Here is a 24,961-nt window from a genome sequence, read left to right as displayed (position 1 = left end):
TTAGATAAAACTATGTACTAAACTATATTTGTATTACTTAGACGGTATAATTATTGTACCGAGTACTAAGTATAGCTCAGATACTAGAGACAAGTGAATTATTTTATTTTCTATGATATTATAAATTAACATAATTTTGTTAAAACTTTTTTTTTATCAGCCCTAATTATTATTTTGATAAAATTATTCACAATAATAGTTATTGAGAGTCATATTTTTTGTTATGTTGAAATTTTCCTATTATTAAGTTAATTATAAATGCAAAAAAGGGTGGATTTGCGGTAAATCGACTATAGAGCTGCACTAATGTTTCCTCACTCGCCGCCCCTATTTTAAATATTTATATCTTTTATTTCTGTGTATTTAGTAATTTTTTTTTTTTTTTTTTTTTTTTTGTGTTCTTGCTCATTGTTCAATAGAAATATTTTTCATTGTTAAATATTTTTACTGCAGTATTTCCCCTTATTAAAGTCAATTTTTTTTTTTTTTTTTTAATGAATAATTAAGTATTTTTAGCTTGCTCGCATATCAATTATAAATTTGCGATAAAACTTTTTTTTTTAATATAAAGCTGGGATTTAAAATTTTCCGAGTTCGATTTTTAATTTATCAAAAAAAATTAATATTTTAAACATAAGAAATACACAGAAAAAAAATGTTAGTAAATATTACTGAGATTCTCGTCAACAGCGCGCCTAGACCGAATCTCAGTATATAAAACTAATCAGATGTTTTTTTTAGTACTCACTTTTTTGACATCTATTATCTAAAGTTCGTTTTGCAGAAATTATTTAGCAATTTAAAACAAGCCTGTCATTGAAAAATATCAATATATTTACCATAATATAATTCTTGTATGGTGGCGAGATCTACCCACGGTAGCAAGCCACTAAATATTATATTCTAGTGTATAAGTTTTTTTATAGTTGATTTTATAGCTTATAAATGTATTTTGATCTGAGTAAAAATAAAAAATAACTTAAAAAAAAAAAAAAAAAAAATAAACCGAATCTCAGTAAATATTATGGAGTAGAACGTAAGAAATTAATAACAGATGCATTTTTTTGACAGGTGTCTTGTAGTTTTTTAAGGTTTAATTAGTAATTTTAAATAGCCAAGCAGTATATTTCAACGATTAACTGTTAATTATAACAGTTTAAACATTAAAATCATAATTTTACCGATTGAAACGACATTAGTTATCGAACATAACATAAATAATTACAAGTTGAACTGCAATTATTGTCAATCATTTTTTTCCGTGTAAATATTTACTGTTGCTAAGGATGCTATGATGGTAGAGAATATAATCATAGAAAATCATTTCCATTTTCATGATTATTTTCCGATATCGAGTTTTTTTCGATATCGAAATTTTGGAAACCGCGAATAGCAAATAGCAACACGGAAAAAAGAGCAGTTGAAAAATTACAGTTTCGTATAGTAGTAAAGTGCTCCGAGTCTGAAACTGTAAAAATTACATTTTTTATCAGTAAATTTTACAGAAATAACAAATATTACAGTTTCAAACTCGATATTGTCGATTTGAACTGTAAAATTTGCTGCTTAAAATTTTATTAATTTTATTACTATGACAAATTTCTAAAATTACAGTTTAAGCTTTTAATGTTTAAAGATTTTTGCCCCGAAAGCCTTTTTTACTGTAGAAACTGTAATTTTCAACTGCTCTTTTTTCCGTGAAGTAGCAAATATCAAATTCAACTCCACCGATCCTTCTTACGGCATTAAATTCAAATGATAGAATCGGTTGTAAATAAAAAATCATTTCAATAGATAATTAAAATATTTATGCTGTTGTTGTTGCAATTAGAAAATTTTTTATGGACGACAGACATAAAAAGTGCATCCCTGAGTTAAATAAAAAACTATCGAATGGAGATGATGGTGGTAAAAAAAAGTTGTCAGTATTATAAGGAATCACACGGTGATTAAAATTGAATTAGCGACCTCCAGGAACATAAAACATGAACACCGATACGGCTGGCGCTCGAGCGAGGATAAAATGCAATAATACGGGATACGGATCATTTAGACACAGCAAGAATTTGTCGGCGTGTGGATGACACCCACACGCGCTGTTACTCTGACAGCACCACGGGAACAAGCTTGCGATGACTTGCCAATCTTTTCTTTTCCCACATCGTCCCATAAAACATCAGCTCCCATCAGCATTACGCCATTTAAAGACCAGAGATCAATCGAAATCCATCGAGATCTAAAATCATCGTCCCATTTCTATTGCTCTGGTCACTTTCACGCTTAAAATTAAACCGCTCAGCATAGTCGTAAAAAAGTAAAAAATTAAATTAGACCCCAGCAAAATCGGTAATTGAAAGTCTTTTTCGTTTAGTCGATTCGTCATACGGATTAACTGTGACTCGAAATATTATTTTATATTTTGCAAATTCTGCGCAGATCAATGTCTTTTGTCTTTACTGGCATCTCATTATTCCCTACAGCCGTTTAAAAAAATCGAGTCTACTTTTACACACAAGAAAAAAAATATATATACATAAATATAAAAAATCGGCATTAAATTCTATGCAGACAAGAGTTTATTAATTGTGTATATAATGAAACCTCATGTGACCTCTAACATATTTTTTAGATTGCGTGACGAATTGTATGGACTCTTACGCCGAGTGTGTAACGCAATCGGTAATTCACCTTTTTTATTTATAGAATACTATATATGTTATCTACTTAAACCACTACATTTTGTAAATCACTCAAATGATCAGTGACATAATATAATAATACGCTTATACATATATATATATTTTTTCTGTGTACTGATAAAATAGCTATTTGACTTGAAAATATTGCAGCACTATTTATTAGCTGGCTTTATAAATATATATACATATATATCTAACGGGCGAAATATATTTAAGATAAATAGGCGGTTTTAAAATCAAACAATAACCGATTTATAATCGTTTAGGATTTTCTTCCAGGATAATACACTGGCCTGAGAGCTGTCAGTGCAATAATGATATTCAATAATAATATTTCGGCATTCATAGTGTAGTTTTAGTCTGATATAAGAGAGTATCACCGAGAAAGCGTATAAATTTTTTTATTAAAACCCATCATCGTATACACACCCGTCAAAAGTCTATATAATATCTATCTTGACAAGGATATATAGTTAAATATATAATGATATTATGTATAATACAATATAACACTAAAGAGTTATACTAATATGTATATATATATATTTATATCCAGTTGTGTAGATTAATCCTCGAATATATTTCTGGGACATAAATGTAATATAAACCGGCGGGTATTTATATTTGTATTTATATACATATTTATATATTTATATAAATGTGTATGGAGTGTTATGTGTAAGATGATCATCAGCAGCAGATACACGGAAGAAGTGGGCTTACCAAACAAATTATATGCGCTCGAACTAATGATGATTTGTTTAACTTTGCGGCGGGCATCAAAGCTGATGACCGACGGAGGCGTATATATATATATTATATTATATATTATACATATATTTGAGTGGGAAGAAAAAGATGATCGGTCCGAGTGGTAGTTGGGGAGCGAGAGGTGAAAAGGCCGAGGAGGTAAGAGAAAAGAATGAAAGAAAATAAAAAAGAATGAAATGGAAATAAAAAAGGGAGATGGAGATGGAGATGAAGATGAAGAAAAGAAAAGGTGCCTAGAGTTGTGAGGACTCTTTGGTTCATCTGTGCTGTGCTCTGCGTTTGATTGAACCTGGCTCGAAGATGAACAAGAACTTTAAACCATATGCTGCGCTGGAGCTGAAGAGGGTTCCGATATATTCCTCACAACAATGAGCATCTTGGAATCATTTTAGGTTCACAATGACTTTTGAATAAACCGCGGTTTAAAAAAGTACTTTTTCAAAGTCTTAATGACAGTCAATATTATTCATTCGCTTTTTTTATTTCGAGATTAATGCCTCTGCTTTTTTTTAGTACATGTCTTATTAAATATTGATAAATAAATAAATAACAAAACTTTTTAATTTATATGTATAATTTATGTATACATACATACATACATATATAAATATATGTATGTATATATATAAATATCTATGTATAATATCTGTACAATAATTTATTAATTCACGAATATTTTTTAAGTCGCTACACATTTTACAAATATTTTCATTTTTAAATTTTATTATTTTTATTATTTCTCGTGATACAATAAATTTATAAATACTGCAAAAACAAATAAGTCAAAATATTTATTTATTTACTCAAGTCTTTTGGTTTATTTAAAACTTTTTCCGCTTATCATAAAATATATGTATTTATAATATATATAGATAAATTATTATTTCAAAAAATTTTGAGATATTTATTTTTACAGGCTCAATTTAAGTGATTGACAATTTATTAAGATTTTTTAAACTCCACTCCACTTCCTTCCATTTAATAATAATAAAAATAATAATAATAATAATAACAAACCTTTAACATATCACAAAAATAAAAGATACTAGTTTATAAATTTCATGGAAAAGATAATTTTATAAATAAGTGTATCACGGAAATTACAGAATATCTACACACTTCCTTACTAGATCCAGATATTATAGTCTTATTTTTCCACTGTCATTACAATGTATATATATAAGTATACAACATAACTAGAACGTTTATAACGACGACACGACGACAATAACGACAAGTAACACGTTTTAGTTTAAAAAATCCTGTGTTATTATTTCTGTGTTAACACGCATATAATCACAGCATATTCTCTCTATGATACACGTCCACTAGGAGTATAACACAGACAAATAATAATAATAATAATAATAATATTAATAGTATCATTACAGTATTATACATTGTATGTTACGATATATAGGCACTTTGCCCGTGAGTCTTTTTATCGATCCCTCCCACAACAAACAACTCAACTCAGCTAAACTAAACTAAACTCAACTTAACTTAACTCGAGTCTTTTTTCTATCTATTACTCTATAATACGATATATCCCGAAACTAAATGTACACATAGTAGTTGAGCTGCTCGATAAATATATATTTTCTAGTTGATTGAGTAACCATAGTTACCGTCAACGATCGTAACTGGCCCTTGTCGGGCACTTTGTTTGGATCTATCACTGAGCATCCGAGATGAGGGTCCAGTTGGCATTTCAATCAATGGATTAATTACTGTATGAAAATTTACTCCGACTTCAAGTCGCTGTGCCGTAAGGCGACCTGTGGACCCCGTGTTCGGAGACGGTCAGTGGATACCCGGCGTACAAGGGTCTGGGTATCAGCAGACCGTTTTTGTTATTATTGTTGTTGTTTATCCTAATGGACGTATCACTATTGCTGCTATGATTACTAATACTACTGCTACTGCTACTATTGTCTTTAATAGAAATTTTATCGTCTTCGTCTGGCGCGATAATGTTTTCAATAGTGAAGGGTTTTTTGGTTTTTTTCAGACGACTCGATAGCTTTGAATTCGAATTCGATATGGGAATCACTGTCGCCTCGAGACTAGGTGATGTCTGGGGTGTCCGTTGGTCGATACCGACTACTACGTCAGTACCGTCGGCATAACTGGGTGACAATCTTGGCGAGGAACTTGATCCGAACACAATGTCCGGGGGTTTGTAGATCTTTGACGGTAGAGTCGGCGAGTGAGAGTACGTTCCGTCTAATCTTTTAACGTCGTCGTCGTAGAGACGGTCACGATACACTTGGAAAGTTCTTTCTCGACTGTAACTTATGTCCTCGCGAGGATTGCTGGCCATCGGATGGTTTTCGGACAAGTCTGTTGTTAAAATAGACTGACGATTTGGCGGCGAGGATTGCAAGTAAGCTGGCAAGTGGCCCATATAAGAACCATTGAAACCTGTTGTAAAAGCCCAATTACCGGTTTGGAGAAGTGTAGTTGCGTCATAAGAACGATTAACTTCGTTAACTTCTGATAATCTTTGTCGTGTTTCTGGTGAAAGTAAATAATAACCCGGCGGTGGTGCCACAGCAATAGCACCCGCAGATGCCGGTTCGGGCGTCGGAGTTTCTATTCCGCCGAAACTTGCCGCGGCAGATGATGATGCCACCATCATTCTTCTTTCTTGCAACTCCCATCTCAAAAGATCTTCTCTTAGCCGATGCAAATTTGCGGCATTCAAACTTCCTGCAGAACTTGAGGACGTTGGCACTCCCGATATCCCTTCCGCGGCACCGTGGGCCGGTGGTGGCATCGCTGAAGCCAGAGCCTGTAGTTCTGTTTTGAGAAGTTCTTTATCGGGCTTATGTAATTTGAACCGTTTTCGTCGACGCAACAACGATCCGTTTTCAAACATTGACAATGCCGCTGGATGTAATGCCCAGTACGCGCCTTTGCCCGGTCGATGTGGACCTCTCGGCACCTGTAATTATTTAATTATCATTAATTATTGTTATTAATTATAATTTGTAAAAATAATAATTTGTATTACATTTTTAAATATTTTTTTATTGTAATCGCAGACTTGTTTATATATTTACAGATAATAATTTTTATTTGAATGATATTTGTCAATTTGTATATTATTTAAGTGACACGTGTGTCTGCAATAATGTGTGCACAGCTGAAGATAAGTAAAATATTTTTTGTTTGTTATTATTATTGAAGAATGTTGGTGTCTTTTTTATTTTTAAGCTATTTTTATAATAAACGAAGTTAAGGCGGCTTTAAATTTTAATTTAAACTCCATATTGCGATGTACACCCAGAAAAAAAGTTATCTTGAGTCAAGAAAATATTTTGAGCCAAGAAAATTTCGGCTGCTCAATTTAAAAACACAGTGACTGACAAAAACAAAATTTTTGAAATATTAATTGAATCGTGTTCACAAGACTCGACTGGAACTAAAAATTTTGAAAAATTTGTCCCTTACTCCGATTTGAAATTTGACAGCCGATTTGTTCACAGAAAAAAAGGATTTCTTGGAGCAAAAAAATTTTTACTTGCCTTAAGAAATTTTTTGCATTTTAAATTGAAGACAAAAATGATCTTGGGGCAAAAAAAAATTTTATTCGAGTAAAAAAAAATTTTTTGAAGCGAGAAAAAATTTTTGCCTTCAATTCATAGTGTAAATTATTTCTTGCGCCAAGAAATTCTTTTTTCTGTGTAGATCAAAGAAAATTTTTACTTTATTCGAGAAAATTAAGGTTTTAAAAAAAATTATATTGAATCAAGAATATTACTTTCAGTCGATAATTTGTTTTTTTCTGGTATATTTATAATGTGGATTTATAAGAAATGAATAATTTAACAAGGTGACTGAGATAATATTTTCGATCGACAGAGATTATTATAGAGAAAGGTTGATTTAGCAATACTCACACCGTGAACGCTAGTTCCCGCCGACACACACTGATATAAATCACATAACGTTCAATAAATATCTCAGTTTAAAATAAAAATCCCTGCGGTCACCCACGTACTCAAGAACCAACCGATTTACGATCTCTAAAACGTTCATACATACGGCTCTCCTCCCAATATACATATAAGCCTCGCCTATACATACATACATACAAACATATATATACGTTTCTAATGTATCTTTGAAAGGCAATTGCCACTGAATGTTAAACATTAAAACATCAATATTACAAAACTAATAATTTTAATATAAATAAATAACACTATTGCCGATTGAATTAATTATTTCCTCGTCTATATATTTTATCTCTGCCTTAATTACCATTTATTTATTATTTATTACAATTGTAATTCATATTAATATTGATACTAATGCTAGTACTTTTTACAGTAAAATATAACTGCAAATATATGTCTAAATAAATTTCATCGATATATATTTTTTTATTACCATATAAATTACTATCTCTCTAATTTTAAAACGGAGTTTGTCGATTGTATCTAAAAAATTTAACTCTTGTTAATTCTAGTACTTAAGTAACAATAATATTTATTACATAGACTTTTAAAATGTAAATATAAATATATATGTAAATATAAATAGAAGTTGAAATGAAAATTGGTTTAATATTTGCATCGCATGTTTAAAAAAAAACTTAAATAAATACATAATATCAGCCTTTGGCTATAAATCTGTTTCAGGTGATTTTTAAAAAGTTTTTATGTATTTACAATATTCCTTGAAGTTTATATATTTATATATATATGAGAAACTTTCAGAGCTAACTTGATTACAATGTAAGTTCTCTACATCCACTTGTGGCTTTTTTAGAAATAGAATCTGGTCTATGTATATATGTATGTATAGGTATGCATATGTATATAAATATATACTTATTGTATATTATATATTTAAAACGAAATAGGTGCGAAAGTACTAATTCGATTGGCAGGTGCAAAACAGATGGTGAAAAATAATATAATGATATGATTGCCGCCGACGGACGAATTCACACCTTGCCATTGATATTACATATATTTAGACTATATATTTTTAAATAAATCATCCTGGGTAATTATACACCTAAAAATAGTTTACTTACTAAATCTTATCACTTTGCACCGTTTTTTATAATTTATCCTCGCACATGCATTATTAATAAAAAGCTAATTACCGCGTAATTAAAGCCACCGGAAATGAGCACCGGTGATATAAATATAAATGTAATGAAGTTATTACAATAATATATCTATTTATATATAAATATATGCTTACCTTAATAAAACAATCGTTGAATGACAGATTGTGTCTCAACGAGTTTTGCCATCTTCTTGTATCTTTGCGGTAGTACGGAAATCTGTCGGCAATAAATTTGTAAATTTCCGCTAACGGTAGCATTTTATCACGTGATGACCATATTGCCATCGCTGTAAGTGATATATATGAATAGGGAGGTTTTTGGTCTCCATATGTATCTCGCGACGGTCGAGGCATTTTTTATTTTAAATAAAACACTTCTTCTATGGCAATTATTTATTTAATATCCAACTGAGTGTGTCTGAATAAATCATTTATTCACAATCACTATTTATATTATTTTAATAAATATATATAAACATTCACAGCGGTATCCAATATTAAATAATTATTTAATAATGTCACCAACACTTAATGTCACTATCACTTAAATTTTAAAAATCACTTGAAACTCGCGCGTTTTATTTTTTTTAAAATATTTATTGTAATAAAAAAACAACGCGTACAAGTTTGCGGAGGTTTGAAGGTAGAACATGGAGTGATGATAGTCATAAGAAACAACAAATATACAGCTCCCACGTTCGGAGTTACTCAAACACTGCCGGTTTGGTATCCCCACACCCCCGCTGTTTGAATGTTCGCGGACTCATGCCGATGCGCACGCAGTCCCGATCCCAGCGATGTGACTGGCTCGTCTATTGGTTCACACTAACGATGCTCAGGGTGCGCTCGGCTCATATAATTACCTGGTTTGTTTGCTGTCGACCAATAGGAGCCCGGCTTATGGTGAACGAGACAACCTACGCAAGTTAGAGAGGGCATTCTTGGAGTGTGCGTACTTTTTAGTGTCCATGTGATGCTATCGTTTGTTTCAACCCCTTTGCATCACCGTCACGTGAGTTTACATTTAAGGCGGGGCTAGAATACTCTCCGCCTTGCTCATATTGTAAGAAAACTCCGTTCGGTCCATCGATATTTGTTTAAAAATAAAAAATTTAAATCTATGATTTTCGGAGTTAGTATCAATGTGTAATTTAGTTCCGTTAAATTTGAAATGGAAATTTGTAATAGTAAACGAGTCGGTTTGTAATAAAAAAAAAATGTATATTTAAATTTGAAATTGTGCATTTTATAAAACTACAATTTAATTATAATTTTTGAGAAATAATTTAGTAATTAATAGAGTTAAAATTTTTATTTATCTCAGGAGAATCGTGGGCTTGATGCCCATTCTCTCGATAACATATTCAGGCATACAGTAAACAGGATTTATTGGTTTGACGCGCGGATCAGCTTCCAGGAGAGATATTGCGCCTAGACCGAACAAAGTGTGGAATGGATCGACCATATCACCGGGTCGATCGCTAAAGCCACCGGTCTCAGTGTCTTGACAAGCAAGAATGAATTCAACCTGTAATAGTTTAATTATTAATAATAATAATAAAATTAATTATAATTTTTGTTGCAATAAAATTTTATAATTTTGAATAATCACCAGTTTGTTTTTATCAATCCAGTGTAAGCGGCCGAGAATCGTCAAAGAAGATAGCACCCACCAAGAATAACATACGTCGGGTAATTTTTCTGGCCGGCCATTCAAGCCACCGGATGGTAACTGACGTTCGCACAGCCACCATCCTAGTTTATCGACATCTACTAAGTCAAGTCTGTCTGCAATTGAAAAAAAAAATATAAATATATCCTCCGACAGCCAGAGTTTCTGATCAGAAAGTTGGTGTACATGAGTTACGGCTAACTGGACGACAAGTTGTCAACAACTTTCAGCTTGTGTAACTGTTGACTACAAGGTGGTTACAAATTGCTCAGAAACTTGGCGACAATCTACTGCTGCAACCTGTCACCAAGTTTCTAAGCAACTTGCAGTCAAGTTGTCGGCAACAGTTACACGAGCTGAAAGTTGTCAAGTTTCTCGGAAAGTTGCCGCCAACTTATGGAAATGCCAACTTTTGCGGCCAACTTGGCGGCAGGTTGCGGCTAACTTGGCTATCAGGGCTAGTAGCCAGACTTTTTGCTTAGAAAATTGGTATATGTTAGTTGCAACCAACTTGACAACAAGTTGTCGATAACTTTCAGCTTTTGTAACTGTTGACTACAAGTTTCCCAGAAAGTTGGCAACATTCTACTGCCGCAACTTGTCGCCGACTCTAAGAAAATTGAAGTCAACTAATGGAATGCTAACTTTTGCAGCCAACTTGGTGACAAGTTGCTGCAGTAGGCTGTCGCCAAGTTGCTGCCAACTTGGCTATAGAGAAATATTAAATTAAATAACATTTTGTGAATTATTGTTATTTACCTGTAATTGATAAAAATCCTAAACAACAATAAATTAAACCAGCATGACTTTCAGATCCAGGTTTAGAACCGAACCCACCATCAAAATTCATACAACTTTCAATGAATTCAACAGCTTTGTCTACATCAATAGCATCTAATTGTCCCTTTGTTTAATTTAAAAATAAAAAGTTAGAATTTTTTGTAATACATTGTACAAGAATATGATCATTTTACCAGCAAAGACAATGTAGCAACAGCACAGAATGAAAACCTGGTGTCTATTTCACCCCAGATATCGCCAGCGAAACTACCGTCCGGTTGCTGGCGCTCTTTTACATATTTAACTACTTTGTCAGTGTCAATGACATCTAGTGCGTCATACATGCAGAGGATTTGAATGGCACTTAAGGTGTACAGCAGATGAGGATCGTGTTTTATGCTCGGACCTATTCCACCGCAATCGTGCTGGCACTGTTTTATAAATTCGAATATTTCATTTTTGTCCATTTCGTCTAGCCGGTCTACCAGGTCGAGGGCTGTCAGGCCCCAGTAGATTCCCGACATTCTCAAGTGTTCTGTCATGACGAATGTCTGGTAAAATAAAATCAACATTAAAGTAAGAAACCCAGTACCCGATCACTCATGTATTTGTATATCTACATATACTAAACTTTACTAAATATAGACATAGAAATTTATGGAATAATCGGGTACTAGTTCCCTGATTGGGAGTTACATTCCCTGATAGCCACCATAACTGCAAGTCAACTTTTAACTACGGCCGGAATCTGAGTTCAACTTAACAGCAAAAGGAGAGCAAAAAGTTGCGGCTAAATTGACAGTAGATTTTGTGTAACTTGAATTCAATTTGACTTAAAATATTACTGTCAGATGACGTTAAGTTGATTGAAAGTTTAACTTCAAATTGATGGAAAGTTTTTCTGTAAAATTACATTCAGTTTACGGCCACAGATTTACATCAACTTGCACGCAAGTATTATCCAGCAAAAGCTTGACAGAAACATCATCAAGTTTGTCGAAAATTTTTCACTGCAGAAACTTGCTGAGCAAGGTGTGGCTATCAGGGTAGAAATGCATGGAAAGATCGAGTACTAGTTCCCTGATTGGGAGTTACATCCCCTGATAGCCACCGTAACTGCTAGTTAACTTCAAGCTACGGCCGGAATCTGAGTTCAACTTGACAGCAAAAGGAGAGGAAAAAGTTGCGGTTAAATTGACAGTAGATTTTCTGTAAAGTGAATTCAATTTGACTTAAAATGTTGCTTTCAGATGACGTTAAGTTGATTGAAAGTTTAACTTCAAATTGACAGCAAGTGTTTCTGTAAAATTACATTCAGTTTACGGCCGCAGATTTACATCAACTTGCAAGCAAATATTATCCAGCAAAGGCTTGCCAGAAACTTGTCATCAAGTTTGTCGAAAACGTTTCACTGCAGAAACTTGCTGAGCAAGGTGTGGCTATCAGGGTAGAAATGTATGGACTGATCGGGTCCTAGTTCCCTGATTGGGTACTGGGTGATCTTTTAAATAAAAAGGAATTAATTGTTTTTGACGGGTGGTATATTTACATAGTCATCTTTATCTGCGCTGTATGAAATGATGTAATTAGCATGCATGTCCACTAGGAGTGGTGGAATTTCTTTAGGTAACACTACGTCTTTTTTTGGTATTGCCTGCAAAGAAAAATTTTTTTTAATTACTATAAAAATTCAAATTTTATTTGCAATTATCAACAAAAAAATTAAATAATTTCACTTACCATTTTGGTAATTATATTTCAAATAAAGTTATGTTCACTTGGTTCTATTTTTTTTTTTAACCTCAATCTTCAGACACTCGCACTACAACTTTAATTATTCAACATAAAAGTAACTGTGATAAATTAGTATAAAAAAAGTAAACATGTAAATTCTAGTAGAAATAATACCGCATTTTATTTTTTGTAAATCAGAAAAAAAAATACTTTATAAAAAAAAATATATTTGTTTATTTGAATAAATTATATTATATATTTTCTTGTGCGATCTGCGCAAAAAGTGTTTGAATTAAGAGCGAGAACGCAGATAAGAATTTGTGTATTCGATGGCGCGTAATTTGAATTATTGTTTTGTAATATGTTTAAAAAATATATATGACGTCACAGATTCTGAAAATTTGAATTTTTCCACCGATTCAAAATAAATTTTCATCGAAAAAACTTAAAAAAAATATCCACGGATCCCAGGTACTGGAGATCAGACACCGAGACAGTAAACCCGAGGGAATTTTCAAAAATTACCCGCTTCGACCATCACCTGAAGATGGCTTACTCTCATGTGCACAAGAGTGCGCGCGGCTAGCATTTGAAATTATTAGAAACAGAAATAACCTGCGACCACGTTTTTCCGGCATCAGTCCGGAGATACAGTTTTTCAAAAATAATAGTCGACGTTTTACCTCAACAAAGTATTTTTTAGACAACAGTGTAATTGTTTTTCCATGGGTAATATTTAATTGATTGATCATCAGCAATAATTATAAATAATAAACAAATAAAAAATCGTGGCTGTGTATCAATAAGATGGCGAGCACGGGTTGTTCAGCATTTTCTCATGACGGTCAATTCTGGGCTCATTGTGGCCGGGATGGAAAATTAAAAATATGGGAGACTTCAACAAATCGATTTAAGCGAGAGTTTATTCCAGATTTACATTTGTCTTCTGGCTGTAGTGTCTTGCAATGGATAACTGTCGGTCAACAATCAACAACGGTACGCCATGTGCTCTTTTTTATTTTTTTTAATTACTACTCACTTTTATTGCAGTAATTAATCAACATAATCAATCAGTTCCATCAAACGTATGATCGTCATCATACTCCAGTATTTTATAAAAATGTCGTCCAGTCATAAATTTAAATTTTCCTCCACTTAATATTTTGAGGTTATGCCGAGTCAGTAAAAAAATTTATTTATTTTGCAGCCATCGCCATGGAAGAAGCGGAAAAGAAAATCCGCGTCAATTGTAGAGGACATGGAGCAGAAACAAATGATTGCCATGGGTACAGTTGATGGGAAAGTTATTATTTACAATCCGTCATCGGCTTCGGCTGATAAAGTCCTGGAGAATGGACACTCGGCAGCGGTGACTGCTATCACTTGGTCGTCGACTGGACTCTTTACGGCAGCGGATGACCACCAGATCGTCGAGTGGAATATCCAGGAGGGCGGAATAAAGTGCAAGTGGAAATCCGGAAAGAACAAAGTCACCGCGTTGGTTGCTTCTGCGGATGGGAAATATATTATTTCTGCTGATAGATCAATTAAATGCTGGGATCTAGAGAGCAAACAACTTGTTGGAACTTTCACTGGACATGCTAATCAAATAGTATTTTTAAAGTCTGTACAAATTGATGATAATAATTATGTTATCAGTGGTGCTAATGGTGATTCTTATCTTTGTATCTGGTCACTTTCTGAGGTAATTCATTTTTTATAAATATTTTCACCCCAATTTACTTTAAAACCGGCGTTTAATTTATTTTTTTATTCAATACTTGAAAAACAAAATTATTTTTACCGAGTTCTCAAGTAAATTTTACATGATCCAGAAGTTAACAGACGATTAAAAATTTTCAGATTTTTTTTTTTCAACAAATTGAATACAGAAAAAAAAAAAATAAAAATATGCACATGTAGAAAATTTAATAAACTATAGGTGCAATTTTTTGAAATTTTTTTTTATTTATCGTTTGAAAAAAATTAAAAAATTATTAGACGTCGGCTAACTTCAGTATCATAATTTTCCCAGTAATTAATAATAAAATAAATAAATAAATTTTATTATTTTAGCAGGGAAAAAAAAATAAAACATCGATAGCAACGTTGACGATGCAAGACGACCCGGTATCAGTATCCGTAAAATTAAATGAAAATTCGCAAATAATTATTCTCGCGACAAATAGATCCGGACAATGTCATTTGTTCGTTTATCAACCAAACGGCGTGTGCATTAAACCACTAAAACCAACAGTTACCGTCATAATAACGACAGAAAGTATCAGCAAAGAGACAGCGTCAATACCAATACAGTCTTCGCATTTAACAGAAGACAATAAAATGCTCATAGCGTTTGGCTCCTTGCTGACATTGACTTTCGACCGCGTGGTGCCGGATCTCACTGACAAAATCCAGGTGTTGGTGCGCAAAGACATCAAGTGGACGAAGGACAAAAAAGAAGAGGCAGTAACTAAAGTTAAGAATGCCATAACTGATGGTGATGTCGAGTATCTGGCTCCCGGAGCTCCTAACTCAGTAGTTAAGCGCACGAAAGGTTCATCTGGTGGTTCACAGTTACCTTTACAAGACAGACTAGAAAATTTGAGTTTGAATGTCGAAGCGTACGCGTCAGCGAGTGGCAAAACTCCGACGAAGGGAACCAACAAGACGCAATTGCTAATGCAAGGATTGAGTAGTAAAGACAAAAATATATTGACGACTGTGCTGTATATAAGAGACGAAAATGTTATAAAAAACACAATTGTAAATCTACCGGTCCAGGCTGTGAAGCCGCTGATTGTTGAACTGATGGGAATGCTGCAGGGTAAAACTTTCCCAAGTAAAATAGCAGTCATGTGGATTAAAATTCTTATAACAACTCATGCTGCTCATTTGCTCTCGTTGCCTGACATCGACGAGTTACTGGGTCCTATGCTCGGTTTTATTGAAGATAAACTGACGATTTTGCCAGAGTTATCCAGACTGAGAGGTCGCGTCGCTCTTGTCACTGGTCAAATATCACACTTGAATGATAAACAGTCTGATGATATTACCAATGAATGTCTTCTCACTTATCAAGACCCAGGTTAATCTTTATTTTTTTTTTTTAAATATGAATTATCGGTGATAATTTTATCGGTGATTTATTAACTTGTTTTGTATGTAATTTTTAGACTCGGACGCTGAAGATGAGGATGACATTGATAGAGTAGAGGCTGCCAGCGAGTCAGACGAAAATTGGGACGAGATTTCAGATCAAGATGACATGCAAGAAGATATGGAAAACGGGAGATCGGATCTTGACGATGATGATGCTTCGATTTGCAGTTAAATTTATTAAATATTTTCTGTATTTTTGTGGTAATATTTGATAAGTTGTATGTAAAATATGTAAGAGTATTTTTACATTAAATTTATTTTATAAATTATATCCAAGAGTTTTCATTTTATGTAAAGATCCTCATTTTTAATGATTAAGTATTTTTTTAACAGTATGTTGGACTCAATTTCTATGTTACTTTGCTACAGATTGTAAGATTTTAAATAAATTTTATAAAATTGTAATTTATTATTTTATTTTTTTTACCTTTAATTTTAAATGACTGTTACGGTACCGTCCCTTATTATCCGAATACATTTTATCCGATAGACAAAATATCTTATAATATAAAAAATACTTTTCATATAAATTCGACGGTACTCTTTTATCAGAAATGTTGAATAGGGTAGAAGTACCATTTGTGGCCACTGCTCCATTTTTGGGCATTTAATACTTTGTTTTAAATAATGAAACCGTATTAAAAAAAAAAATTTAATTGCAATCGTGTGAGAAAAATATCTTCAAATACATTTAAAAAAATTAATTATGTTGTTGCGTATTTTACAAATTATTTTATTCAAAATTTCTAAGTGGCCAAAGCTAGTCCTACAGTGGCCAAAAACGGTACTTCTACCCTATATTGACACACGAAATTTGAGTGTATAATATTAAAAATAGATCAACACATGCTTGAAATCGTACTGTGCCCTTTTTTCACAGATTTTGGGTGGGTATTATTTTGAAAATAGGTCAACATATATGCTTGGAATGGTCAATCATTAATTATTTTTTCACTTGAAATATATTTTTCGGAATAAGATTTATCGACAGGATATTTTTGTCTCTTGAATATTTAGTCCGGGGATATTTTCTACCGGATAATTTGTATTCGGATATTTTGTCGGGAATTTTTTATCCGCGAATTACAAGTCTTGCTACCATTGTTACTTGGTCGTATTATAATGAACTTCCTGAATATTTAAAAAAAAGAAGACAGATCATATTGTTTTAAGCGAATGCTAAAAGAATTTATAAAAGAAAAATATAGATTAAGAAATGAAGTTTTTTGTTAAGTAGATTATAAAGTAGTTTTTGCTCAATAAATGAACGTATTATATTATATATTTGCTTCAATAAAATATGATGCTTAAAATAGCAATCATTCAAAAATGTACTAATTTTCCAGAAACAAAGTAAATATTGACAGGTAAAAATTTGAAAAATGCATGTAAAGAATTTTCAAAGATTTTCTTGTCTATATTTTTTTTTTTTTAATTTCTGATGACCATTAACTTGGTAATTAAAAACAAAAATTATCAGGTGTCGGCTACTTTTAGCATCACAATAAAATCCAGTTCATTTTTAAAAATATTAATTATTTAAAATTCTGTGGAAAAGATCAGAAGAGCAGAGCATTGGATGATAATTTGATAAGAATAAATATTTAATAAAATTTAGTCTCGTTCAATAAAAATATAATCGTGATATTTATTATTAAAAATATGTAACTTATGAATTTTTTATAAGATCTGAATAAATCAATTGAAGTTAATCTGGACCTAAAATTAAACATACTTTGGTCCAGTTGTCTAAATTGATTTTTCCCGAGTTTATTTATAAAATAATCAATGTCTGGATTAAAATTATTTGACAAAAAAATTACTAATCGAATGACGATAAATTGACAGAAGGTTCAATTTATTGAATATTATTCTTGATAAAAATAATGTCAGATTCCCTATGACCCTCGTCTATTTGACTATTAGTAAAATATAAAAACCCGATTAATTAGAAAAGAAAAAAAAAACTTCTGTTTAAAACAATGTCTGTTAATTAAAAAAATATCTTATAATTTTTTTACTTAATAATTTTAAATTTTAAAAACTGCTGATTAATATTAATCAGTTTAGTGTTATCGAAAAAATAAGTGAGACATTATATAACAAACTTATGATTTTAATATTTTTATCGTCCGAGACTAAAAATGAAAAAAATAAATTTTATTTTTGCACTAAAATTTAGATATAGGAATTAAAAAACAAATTGATCTATAATTTAAGATTAATATTTATAGATCTGATCTAAGTCTGTATGCTCAGAGACAAATTTTAAAAATTTAAATAGTCAATATAATTAGATTTCGCTTAATCAAATTTATAAAATGATAAAGAATTCGTATGGATTAAAAGTAAATGATACAAAATAATGATTGATGATAGTAATAAAAATATGAAATAGTTAAAACCCTAGTTACTTTGTATCTATATCTCACAATATTCCTCTTAAAAATTAACGCATGATATTTAAAATATGAGCATGAAAAAAAATAAAAATAATAATCTTGATAATAAATTGGCAATCATAAAAATTTCGCAACAGTGTATTAATGTAATTAGATATTTAAAATAAATTATAAAAGATCACGGGGTCATTGCGATTGAGTCGGATGAATTTTGGTATAAAAGCTGGAGCATTGCAACGGAGAAGCATCCTCCTTCCTTTGGTGGTTCAAGTAACATTATACCGAAGAGGAACAAGTACACGGCAAGAAGATGATGAAGCTCTTGGTGTTGGCCCTCACGGGCTTCTGCCTGACCCAGGCAATGGTTTTGGAAACCCGTACTGCTGACATGGACTTCCTCCACAAGCAGAAGAAAATCTACGACCTTTTCATGTACATCGACCAAAGCGAATTTCACGGAAGCGAATGGTACGAAACTGGACGCAACTACGACATCGCCCAACACATAGAAGACTACAATGACAAGGTAATATATCATCTTTAAATAATATATTCATTTATTAAACACATATTTATATTTTTCAGATGTACGTCCGGGAATTCATGTACAGATTCAAATTGGGCATGCTTAAACGTGGAGCCCTCTTCTCAGTCTACTACGAGGAACACCGCGAAGAACTTCGTATCCTGTTCAAACTCTTCTACACCGCCAAGGACTTCACAACCTTCTACAAGACTGCTTGTTGGGCTCGTCACTACATGAACAGTGGTATGTTCGTAATGGCACTCACCACTGCCGTCATGTACCGTCCCGACTGCAAATACATCGTATTGCCACCAATGTACGAAGTCTACCCACACCTCTTCTTCGACAATGAATTCATCCAAGAGGCTCACCACTACTACATGAGCTATGGTAATTTATTTATTTTTTTAATTATTCCTCAAATCGATCAGCAGTTCCTTTTTCTAACGATACATTCATTTTAATTATCAAAGGCGCCAAGAAACCAACCGGCGAAGGTTACTTCAACGACTACTTCCTCATTGACAAAAATGCCACCAACCAATTCATGAAATACTACATGGACAAAGAATACGAGCTGTCATACTTCACTGATGATGTTGGCCTCAACAACTACTACTACTACGCCCGTAACGTCTTCCCATTCTGGGTGATACTCAAGGACCACGAATTGCCAAAACACTTCCGCGGAGAATTCTACTTCTACGTCCACCAGCAATTGATGGCCCGCTACTACCTCGAACGTCTCAGCCACGGTATGGGTGAGATCGAAGACTTCAGCTACTCCAAATCATTCGCACCTGGATTCTACTCAAACCTCGTATACGGAAACGGTGTTGCCGTTCCAAGCCGCGACCGCTACAGCGAAGTACCATACTACAAATACAAATACGTTAACGAAATTGAAAACATCGAATCCCGCATTTATGATGCAATTGACAGTGGATACATCTACGACTACGAAGGCAAGAAATACGAACTCTACAGCACTGAAGGCATGAACTGGCTTGGAAACCTCATTGAAGGCAACTACGACTCACCCAACATGAAATTCTACGGTGCCATCGACGCTCTCTACCGCGACATCTTCGGATTCAACTACGACTGCAAGCACAAGAACTGCTTCGTACCCAGCGCTCTCCAGATCTACAGCACCAGTCTCCGTGACCCAGCTTTCTACAGACTGTACAAGAGAATCATCAGCTACTTCCTAAGATACAAAACCCAATTGCCAGCTTACACCCGCTCAGAACTCGAGTTCCCAGGCATCAAGATTGAAGACGTCAAGGTTGACAAACTCGTTACATTCATGGAGCCATACGAATACTTCATGAACAACGCCGTCACTGTTGAAAACTACAAAGAAGGCATGAGCTTCGGCATCAAGGCCAAGAAATACCGTCTCAACTACAAACCATTCACTTACTACATCAACGTTATGAGTGACAAGAACACCAAGGGTATGGTACGCATCTTTTTGGGACCATCCATGGATGACTACTACTTCAAGGAACAGAACTACATGTACTACGACTGGTACAACTTCGTTGAGCTCGACAAATTCTTCTACGAATGTAAGTTGCCACTATACTATTTTTTACAAATATTACTTATTCATTTATTTATTAATAATTTTTATTTAAATTGATTTACAGTCAAGTCTGGTATGAACACCATTGAACGCCACAGCACTGACTCAATCTACACAGCCAAGGACTTCATGGGAACCGACAAGTTCTACAAGAAATTGTACAAGTCCATTGAAGGCAGCGAACCATTCACTTACCAAAGCAAAGTCTACGGATTCCCAGACAACTTATACTTGCCAATGGGTAAAGTTGGCGGTATGCCATTCAAATTATACGTCTTCATCTACCCATACGAAGAGAGCAAGACCACCTACTTCGACCTACCAATGTTCGGTAAAATGATGTACGATGGCAAACCATTCGGCTTCCCATTGGACAGACCCATGTACCCATACTTCTTCGATCTCAGCAACATGTACTTCAAGGACGTTTACATCCACTACGACAAAGAGTACAGCGACTACCACTACAAACCTTACTACCACGAAGACATGTACTCAAAGCACATGGACTACATGAAGTACTCTGGCAACTACAAAAACATGGAGAAGCCATACTCCTTCAAAGAATACCCAGAAGGTTACGAATTCAAAGACTACGAACACAAAAGCTTTGACCCCAAGAGTTTCGAGCACAAGAGTTTTGAGCACAAGGGTTTCGAGCCCAAGAGCTTCGAGCACCACAAAAGTTTTGAACACAAGGGTTTTGAACACTACAAAGATTACGAGCACATGGACAAACCATACTACTTCATGGAGCATGGAAAATCCAAGTACTAAACATCTCGTGAAAATATGACTGCTACTTTCATGGTTTTATGATAAATTCTATGGTTATTAATTACTTTTTATATAATTATTGTTAGTTATATATCATTGTAATTTTTAATACTGATATCTGCCTATAAATAAATATATATATTGAATTATAATTATTTTCTTTTTATATATTTTCTTCCTTCATCATTAATCCTTTAGTAAATTAAGTCCATAAATTTATTAGTTAATTAATTAATTAATTAATATAAATAAATTATTACTATAAAACTAATTATATGATAATTAAATTCATTTATGATTTTTAAATATGACATTTTGACTAAAAAAATTTAATAGATATAAAAAAATGATTTCATTAATTTTAAAATACTTTCAATTTTTTTTTTTAAATAAAAAAATTTGGGCCTTTAAAAATTTAATTAATTAATATGATTGCTAATTAACAGATTATTAATTTGAATAAATAATTTTTAAAAAAATTTGATTTTTAATAAAATAAATTGAGTTTATAAACTTTAATTAACAGAGTATCAAAATAATTAATATTATTAATTGTAATAAAGATTACTGAGAAATGTAATTGTGAGAATTAAATTTTTTCTTAACTATGAAACAGTATTATTATTATTTTTTTTACTTCTTTCATTAATTAATGTCAATACATTTTTCTTTAATAGAGGACAAATTGGTTGAATCTCTTAATAACATAAGCACGCGAGAAATCACGATAATTTTTAATAGCGCGCAATATGAGTGAAATTATAAAATATCTCCGATGCGTGAGATATGTCAATGGACATATCATGTGACTTTTAATAATTATTGTAAATAAATAACTGAATTATTAAATAAAAGCATAACCAGGTTCTTTCTTCTTTATTTTTTTACCCCCTTCCAATGTTTGCCATATTTATTTTTTTTAATCGTGAGAGAATTTTTTTTAATACCTAGTGAATCGAAAGTATTGATGATTAAAATTTTTGACATATCAAAATAAAAAAATCTGAAAAACGTCTGACCTTGCGGGCCAGCCTTAAAACTTTCCGCTATTTTCGAGCTCTTCAGCTAAATTTATTACTTGTAACTATGCGATGATCGTCATTCAATAAATTGTTATTGGCCTGATAATATCAAATTTCGAAAAATAGCTTTTTATCCTAAACTTTATTGAATTTTTCGAGTTTATTGCTCTGTAGATGAGTAGACAGTAGAGAGGGAAGCTTTTAAGTGCTTTAATAATTCATTAAAAAGCCAATTAAATCCACAAAAATTTATTGTTCAAAATATCAGAATCTGTTCGTCACAAGCGATAATTTAATATCGGTATTTTTTTAAAGAATTACTATATAAATGTGTATGTATATATGTTCATTTGTTTGTTATTTTAATAATCTAACGAAGTTCATGTAAACTTCATTAAATGTACAAAAAAAAAATAAAATAAAATAAAAAATAATCGTAGAAAATTGCCGTTGCTTTGTTTTATAACATTCTGTATTCTTAAAATATAAATCTTAAATTATGATATTACCGAATTCTATTATTACTTAAATTGATAATAATTTTTAATTGTTGGGAATCCCAACAAAAAAAAAAAATTTTCGTAAACATCTAACATATTTTCAGATATTCTCAATTTTAATGATAAGAGCTTCTTATAAAAAAATTCAGGATATAAACACACATGGGTGATTTACACCCGGCGATCCTTAAAAAGCAAATACTTCGTAATGAAATTAATTGATCTAATTCAATGAATTTTTTTTCAATCGATAGGAAATTTTTTCACGAACATGCAATCCAAAATGGCGGGCATTTGAAAAAACGGTCCGGGTGATTTTAACCCAGTGTATTTCGTAAGGGCTAATTATTTAATCCTGTTATTTTTACGAGATAATAAAAATAGTAATAACAATAATAATAGTAATATTAATAAGACTTTTTCGCTAAGTGTGGAATTTTTCCTCATCATCTCACCCTTTTTCCTTTTCATTAGGTCCCTATCCGATTTCATATCACTTTTCTAATTGCGGTCCGCTAAAATCAAGAGGGCTAGTTGATATTTGCCATTGCGTATTGAATAATAGTAGCAACCATATTCTAGACAGTACAGCTCATACGAAAAAATATATAATCAGAAGTGTATGCCGGAAAAATAGCACACATATACAACAATACTAAAGATATAAGCTGGATATATACTATTCTATCGGGGTATTTTTTTTTTTGTGCGGGACGGACAGAAAATTATGATAACTATTCTTAGTCCGTGTATGAAATATCAACCCATAACGTTATGTCAATAATTACTTGGAATTATCGGATATATGCCCATAATTTATCAACGTTATGGTTATAGTTACCAAATACTATGGGAATGATTACCATAATTTTTAAAACATTCCGCAATTTTCTTCATATTATGGAAATCATATATTACCATACAATCATAGTAATCGTTACCATACTATTATGGTAACCATTACCATAATGTATGGTAACGTACATTATAGGAATTGTTACCAGAATATATTGTAACGATTGTCATAGTAGTATGGGAACGATTACCATAATGGCATAAAAATTATTACCATAATTTTATAGGAACTATTCCGATATTGTACAGGAATGAAACCCATTCAGATAGGAATGGTTACCATAATTAGTATGGGTGCCATTCCCATAGTCAATATCTAAAAAAAAACCTGTTACCATACAAAGAGGGAACCATTCCCATAATGTATGGTAATTGCTACCGTAAATTTTTCTCCGTGTAAAGTGCTATTTTTTTATAAAAATATTTTATAAAAAATTTATGATAGATTAATTGTTAAATTTTTAAAGTGTATTGTTATACTTATTTATCGACATACACATGTATACTAAAGTTCTCTCTGACGATATTATTAATAGTTATTTTTTTCGATTGTCATTGGCCATATTTTATTCCTCTCTCCTAGAATAAAAAAGAAGACAAACGGGCAAAATGACTATAAAAGCGAACTCGATGAAGGCTAAATACATCAGTCCGCCAAAATGGGTCCTGGAAAAAGCTTCATTACTACTGGTAAGAAAATCCGATCTTTTGTAAGCTCTAATGAAAAAAAAAAAAAAAAAATGATTGACTTTCAATTAAAACTGAAAAGTCAAAGTTTTTCAAATTTACTGACAATTTATATAGTTTTTAAGATTTTTGTAAATACTTTAATAATAATATTTATGACTTTTTTATTTTTCACTATGTACGTATTTTTGAACAATGTATTATGTCTATATAATTTAAAATGTATTTACTTTATTCTTTTTTATATATGTATAGCGCTGCTTGCGTATCTCGCTATTATAGATGGACTAAAAATTGAACTAAAAATTGAACGTGAGTATAATCCTTATAATAAATGTTTTTCTTCGACGAATGACTAGTATGAAATATTGAGATTTCTCAACTGAAGTATTGAGGACATGAGTAATTAACAACATATTTGGAAATTACCTTTTTTAAAGAATGACTAAAATCGATCATGTTTTCGGTTTTTATGATTTAGAGGGGAGTGTGAATCGCTTCGAATCGAAGATAACTATTCGATTAGAAATTCGAATTTTCGAATAATTCAATAAAATTGGATAATTCGAAAATTTTCTACTTATTTGTAACTTTTAAAATTACTCGATTGGAATCGAGAAAATTCTTATCAGCTTTCAAATATTCAATTTTTATTCAATGGAGAACTTATTTTTTTGAGTAACCAAAAATAACTT

General features: G+C 32.0%; 4 protein-coding genes across 5 annotated transcripts; 2 read left to right on the top strand and 2 right to left on the bottom strand.

The window, feature by feature from the left end:
• Positions 1-4,121: 4,121 nt before the first annotated feature.
• On the bottom strand, positions 4,122-9,388 carry LOC130666827 (forkhead box protein C2-A-like). Its single transcript, XM_057468135.1, has 2 exons — positions 8,694-9,388; positions 4,122-6,417 (listed from the first exon to the last, which is right to left on the bottom strand). Exons 1-2 carry the CDS (start codon positions 8,910-8,912, stop codon positions 5,224-5,226), a joined length of 1,413 nt encoding a protein of 470 aa, XP_057324118.1. The 5' UTR covers positions 8,913-9,388; the 3' UTR covers positions 4,122-5,223.
• A 380-nt stretch (positions 9,389-9,768) lies between these two features.
• Positions 9,769-13,017, bottom strand: LOC130666840 (geranylgeranyl transferase type-2 subunit beta). The gene is made up of 6 exons (XM_057468149.1): positions 12,751-13,017; positions 12,560-12,664; positions 11,205-11,561; positions 10,990-11,134; positions 10,171-10,346; positions 9,769-10,086 (listed from the first exon to the last, which is right to left on the bottom strand). Exons 1-6 carry the CDS (start codon positions 12,751-12,753, stop codon positions 9,874-9,876), a joined length of 999 nt encoding a protein of 332 aa, XP_057324132.1. The 5' UTR covers positions 12,754-13,017; the 3' UTR covers positions 9,769-9,873.
• Positions 13,018-13,325: 308 nt separating this feature from the next.
• LOC130666821 (WD repeat-containing protein 43) lies at positions 13,326-16,175 on the top strand. 2 transcript variants are annotated; one of them, XM_057468123.1, is made up of 4 exons: positions 13,326-13,740; positions 13,952-14,449; positions 14,824-15,832; positions 15,921-16,175. In XM_057468123.1, exons 1-4 carry the CDS (start codon positions 13,552-13,554, stop codon positions 16,076-16,078), a joined length of 1,854 nt encoding a protein of 617 aa, XP_057324106.1. In that variant the 5' UTR covers positions 13,326-13,551; the 3' UTR covers positions 16,079-16,175. The 2 variants fall into 2 exon arrangements, with proteins under 2 accessions (XP_057324106.1, XP_057324105.1); XM_057468122.1 differs by having other exon boundaries at positions 14,821-15,832.
• Positions 16,176-18,553: 2,378 nt separating this feature from the next.
• LOC130666816 (arylphorin subunit alpha-like) lies at positions 18,554-21,354 on the top strand. The gene is made up of 4 exons (XM_057468113.1): positions 18,554-18,834; positions 18,894-19,224; positions 19,308-20,408; positions 20,490-21,354. The coding sequence occupies exons 1-4, from the start codon at positions 18,619-18,621 to the stop codon at positions 21,200-21,202; spliced, it is 2,361 nt and encodes a 786-aa protein (XP_057324096.1). The 5' UTR covers positions 18,554-18,618; the 3' UTR covers positions 21,203-21,354.
• The last annotated feature ends 3,607 nt before the right edge of the window (positions 21,355-24,961 follow it).

Source organism: Microplitis mediator, chromosome 4, assembly GCF_029852145.1.
Source record: "Microplitis mediator isolate UGA2020A chromosome 4, iyMicMedi2.1, whole genome shotgun sequence".
Lineage (NCBI taxonomy): Eukaryota > Metazoa > Arthropoda > Insecta > Hymenoptera > Braconidae > Microplitis > Microplitis mediator.
This window is presented reverse-complemented; position numbering and strand designations above follow the sequence as displayed.